This window comes from Mustela nivalis (genome assembly GCF_964662115.1).
Source record: "Mustela nivalis genome assembly, chromosome: 11".
NCBI classification, from domain to species: Eukaryota; Metazoa; Chordata; class Mammalia; order Carnivora; family Mustelidae; genus Mustela; species Mustela nivalis.
In genome coordinates, this window is record NC_139030.1 from 95228825 (window position 1) to 95234399 (window position 5575).

Below are 5575 nucleotides of genomic sequence, written 5' to 3' on the forward strand. Positions count from 1 at the left end.
CAGACCCAGCCAAGGAGGAGGAGTAGCTATGTCTTAAAGCATCAGGTCACCACAGCCAAAATTAGCAAACATCAGAATCCAGATCTGTGTCCTGCACTAAACTGGCAAATCATATAGAGAAAAAAGAATTGGGGCACCTGGGTGGCACAGTGGGTTAAAGCCTCTGCTTTCAGCTCAGGTCATGATTCCAGGGTCCTGGGATCGAGCCCCACATCTGGCTCTCTGCTCAGCGGGGAGCCTGCTTCCCCCTCTCTCTCTGCCTGCCTCTCTGCCTACTTGTGATCTCTGTCTGTCAACTAAATAAATTGAAAGACCCGCGGATCCTCTTACCCAAGAATCCAACACTGCCACTGGATGCAATCAGCAAGAGGTTCTTTATTGTTACGCAGGCGCCTGCGGGTGGTCAGCAGCTCCTGCTAGCTGAGCACACCCGGCTGGGGTGGTGCCGGGTTTTTATAGACAGGTACAAACAAGTTTTGGGTGGGGCGCAACTGATTGGTGGACAGTTTGAACTTTTGAAAAAGGCATATGTGGAGTTTGCTGATTGGCTTTGGGGACCCGCAGGTGCGAAGAGAGAGGCGGGAAGGGCGAAACAGGCTGATTGGTTCTGAGGGCCCCGGCGCCGGAGGAGAGAGGCGGGAAGGGGGAACAAGAAGGGGGAAGGTAGGAATGCCATCATGGCGTCTCTATTATTTCTATAAGCCAAGCAGTTACAGAAGGGCAAGAGAGCAATTAATCACGCAATTAATAACCTAATCTACGCCTAAAAACCAGCGGTTCACAGAAAAGCAAACAAGCGGTTAGTTATCCTATCTGTCTTCTAGGGGAGGGGGCTTTCTGGGAGAGGGGTCTTTCAAATAAATAATAAAATCTTAAAAAAAGAAAGAAAGAAAGAATGAATTAAGTTACAGTGACCTCTGCCATCAAGGGAAATTGGTCAGTGTTTGTGAAATTCTACATCACAGACAGCCTCTGGAATTGCGGAGCACATCCATAAAGGCATAGATTTTTTCCCCCAGAAAATACATGGGATTTAATGGAGTCATATCCGTAGAGACATGAATTTCAGGTCAAAAGTTCAGATTGATGTGCTGATAAATTTAGAAAACACTAAGAATGCAAATAAAAGCAAGTCTAGGGACTAAACTAGGACATAGCCACAGCGTCGGAATATACCAGAGAATGAAGGCAAACTCTACAGGCATTTCCACTGAATGCAGCACGTTAAAGGGATCCATAAAATCCCCTTACTCGCCCCCGGGGGCCTCTTTTGTGTTGTTCTTGCCAACGCAGCAGCAGCCCTGCTATATAGACCCGCGGCGCTCCTGGCCCATCGCACTGAACTCGCACATCCGTGTCAACCAGCCATGGGGAAGGTGAGCAGGATGCAAGTTAAATAAAAGGGGGGAAATTGCATCTACCCCAAATCCTTTGGGAGCCACTGATTTAATTGGGACTCACTCTTCCTTTGCAGATCACCTTCTACGAGGACCGCGGCTTCCAGGGCCGCTGCTACGAGTGCAGCAGCGACTGCCCCAACCTGCAGCCCTACTTCAGCCGCTGCAACTCCATCCGCGTGGACAGCGGCTGCTGGATGCTCTATGAGCGCCCCAACTACCAGGGCCACCAGTACTTCCTGCGGCGCGGGGACTACCCCGACTACCAGCAGTGGCTGGGCCTCAGCGACTCCATCCGCTCCTGCTGTCTCATCCCCCAGGTAAGCCTCACTTGTTCTCCATCCCGCTGCCTGCCGGTCCTCACTGTATTACTGACCAGTGAGGGGGAGGGAGGTTTTGCCATTAAAAGCACTTAAGGGGTAAGGTGGGCTTTAGCTACTGCCTAAACCCCAGATAGAGAAATGCACAAAAACGGCAGAGCATACAAGAAGAATTCACTGATGGGAAGGGTCTGCTTTATTGTTAATTTTTGCTCCCATTGTGTCCATTACAATGTTGTCTGTAACAAATGTACTCTCACAGTGGGATACAGAACACAACTTGCCCATGGGAAGCTGGGTGGACATAAGGAGGCTGTATTGCAAACAGATTCATTTTAAAAACTTGAGGTTGTAAAACTGCAACTTTAATTAACAGTGAAGAATAGGTGATGCATGCTTAGATGGGTTCCACTACAGACTAGTAAAAAATGGAAACTCTATTGTTAATAGAGGCTATTCAAAGTTTGTGTCCAACTTTGGAAGAGGTAGTTCCCCTTAATTTGGAAAAGCAGTTGAATTCTGGTTCCAAGTGACTATTTAAACCAATTTTCATGGAGCTATGTGACTTTAAAAGTCCAACTTTAGTTATAAGTTTGTGAGATAACACTCTTATTATTCTAAAAAAAGATAATACTCATATTAAAAGAATATTAGTCAAAATACTTCCCATTTTTGCCCTAAATATATGTTTGACGTATCACCTAGGAATCAATGGACATTAGGGAATGAGGAATCAAGATTGCTGAATTCTTGATGGGCTCTAACCCAGACTTTGAACCTCTTACAATGTAGATGTCCTATATGAAATACAAAATGAGAATGCAAACATGTCTTCAAGGCCAGTAGAACACCGCTCCATACACAACATACCCAGCCATGTCAGAGTCTCAGGCTTTCACCTGGGCGATCCTGTGCCCCCACCTACCAAGTTCACTTGTTTGGTTGCTTCTTCCACTCCTTCTCTTGGTGGCCCGAGCAGGCAAGCTCCCACAGGCTGCGGCTGTATGAGAGAGAGGACCACAAAGGCCTCATGACGGAGCTGAGCGAGGACTGCTCCTGCATCCAGGACCGCTTCCGCCTGAGTGAGGTCCGCTCCCTCCACGTGCTGGAGGGCTGCTGGGTCCTCTACGAGCTGCCCAACTACCAGGGGAGGCAGTACCTGCTGAGGCCCCAAGAGTACAGGCGCTACCACGACTGGGGGGCCATGGATGCTAAGACAGGCTCTTTGCGGAGGGCGGTGGATTTATACTGAAATAGGTTCGCACTACCATTTTCTCAATTTGGAACCTAATAAAGTATTTAGTCTGTATTGTTGGCAATTGCTGACTTCTGTTTTTCTTTCACCGTGTGCCGATTAATTCACCTGTAAATGCTCCCTGCTAAAGGTTGAGGAGCGACTAAGTGGGGAAGGGTCAGTTCTAGAAGCTCTGCAAGGTAAGAATGAGTCTGAAACAGGCTCAGAAGGAGGGGCAGAAAGAGGAGGTAGCCTGTGTAAGAAAGAAAGAGAGGTCACCATAGCAAAATGGGAGAGGGGGACCGGTGAGGAGGGAGGCGTTCCGTGGAGGGCCCTGAGGAACAGCGTTCTAGGAGCTTCCTCCTGACCCAGCAGGTGACTGGAAGCCATAGAGGGTCACAGACAAGCAGTGAAGAGAAGCCCACCTGGCAAAAAGCCTGATGAGACTACGTAAGGAATTGCAGTATTGTTTACTTTGGAGCACAGGACGATGTAACTAAGGCCAGGCTGCCAGTGGACATTGCTGTACTTTTGGATCCGTTGAAGATCTCCCCTCCTATTCTAAAATGCCTCCTGACCTGAGTGCACCAGTGTATATTCCCTGGGCCAAACCCTCCATGAAGTGCAGATAATACAAATAAATTAATGAGATCTATGTTACTATTTTAAATACATTTTGATTTTTTTTAAAGATTGTATTTATGTATGTCTTTGAGAGAGAGAGCACGCAGGAGAGAGAGTGAGCAGAGGGGCGCAGCAGGGGGAGAGGAGAAGCAGACTCCACACTGAGCAGGGAGTCCGACATGGGGCTCCATCCCAGGACCCTGGGATCACGACCTGAGCTGAAGACAGATGCTTAACCCACTGAGCCACCCAGGTGCCCTTAAATAGACTTCAGTTAAAGCAAAATCTGCTTGCTCACAAGCAAAGTCCTGCAAGTTTAAAAAAAAAAAAATTAAAAATCTTTTTATCATTAGGAAATTTATTTTTAAAAATTTTCCTCCAAAATAAAAGCCTCCTATAATCCCACTACTTTACAAATTCTATAAAGAAAGAAGTGGAGAGGGTCCTTCTGATCCCACTCTTCACTGTTAACCCTCCTTTACACTTGGTGGGCACCATTCTTGAATTTTCTCCTTCTGTATATCCCACGAAGCATTCTTTTTATTTATTTACTTATTTGCATGTACTTACTTATTTGAATGTAGAATCATACTGTACATATTGGTCTGCAACTTGCTTTTAACATACAAAATGATACAGACATAGATCTAGGTCAGCACCTTCTTCTGTTTAATGGGACTGCATTGTGTTTCATTATTTGAAGGTTCCCTAGATTATGTTAGCATTTACCCATTGGTGATTGGGCTTGTCCAATGCTCCCTTTACAAACAAGGCTGCAAAGAATATCATTGTCTGTATACCTTTATCTACACGAGCCATAAATTTTAGAGGATAGAGACCTAGAAGTGAGACTGCCCAATGATAACACAAGAGATTTTTAATTTTAATAGACTCTGCTCAATTGTTAGCCACCAAAGATCCTAACTTCTTTGAGTTAGTACCTTTATCATTTACCAGGCATCTACAATGAGCCTATCATGTGTAGCATTGAGGATGAATAAACAACCAAAACAAATAAAAGGCATTGTCCACCCCCCACCACGGAGCCCTACACAGAAATAAGATGAAATGCATACACTAAACAATAAGCATATAGTCACTTTAAAGTCACGTATTTTCTCAAGTACAAAATAATACATATGTAAACACTTCCATCAAGTACTTTCATTTAGTACTTTAAAGTCATCCCAAGATAAATTTCTGGGGGAAACAAATGGAGTAATATTGATTTACATATTTCTTATGATACCAAATGATTTAAATCATGATATCAAACCATATGGTTCTCAGTATTTTGGATTTCCCAGACCAGTTTTCTTTAAACAGAGACCAACATAGGATTGCCTATTTTTATTTCACCAAGCAAGGACTTTTAAGAGTAAAAAGAAAACAACAAAACTGTAAAACTAAGCACCATCTATTCATACATCATTTTGTAAAAGAAGAGACATTTTAAAAAGGACATTTTAACACCAAATACACAAGTTCCTAATAAAGTATGGCTCAGACCAAGGAAGAACACTTGGGAATTTGTTCTGATGTAGAGTGTTTTCTTTTGGCAAAATCTGAGCAGAGTTTGAAGACGCTTATTTGAGGTTGCAGGTCAATGCCTTCAGGGACCAGAGAGATAATGTAAATGAGCAAACAACTTCTTTAAAGACCACAAAGAGTGATGAAAAGTATGGTGAGCTGCGGAAAGTGCAAACCAACCCACAGCATCCTGGAGAACATCTAAATATTGTGTCGGTCAAATAAAATACATCTTGGTTCCACAGCCCTCGGGGCTGCCAATTCTTATTTCCACGCTCGTGTCAAAGCTGGGGAGAGTCACCACCAAGGACAGCGCGGGAGTTTCCAGGTCACCCTCTCCCCCCATGAAATGACTTGCTCTCATGTTAAGCCCACAGAACCCAGCCACGGAGCCTGGGAACATGAGGTGACAAAACAATGCATGTGGCAATGACTACAGTGAAATTTTCTCTCCATCCTAGTGGAAATGA

The 5575-nt window shown here is 44.7% G+C and overlaps 1 protein-coding gene across 1 annotated transcript; it reads left to right on the top strand.

Moving 5' to 3' along the window:
- Positions 1-1367: 1367 nt before the first annotated feature.
- LOC309843765 (gamma-crystallin C) lies at positions 1368-2969 on the top strand (the record flags this gene model as incomplete). The annotated part of the gene is made up of 3 exons (XM_082689488.1): positions 1368-1376; positions 1475-1717; positions 2694-2969. The coding sequence occupies 3 exons, from the start codon at positions 1368-1370 to the stop codon at positions 2967-2969; spliced, it is 528 nt and encodes a 175-aa protein (XP_082545614.1).
- Between the last annotated feature and the right edge of the window lie 2606 nt (positions 2970-5575).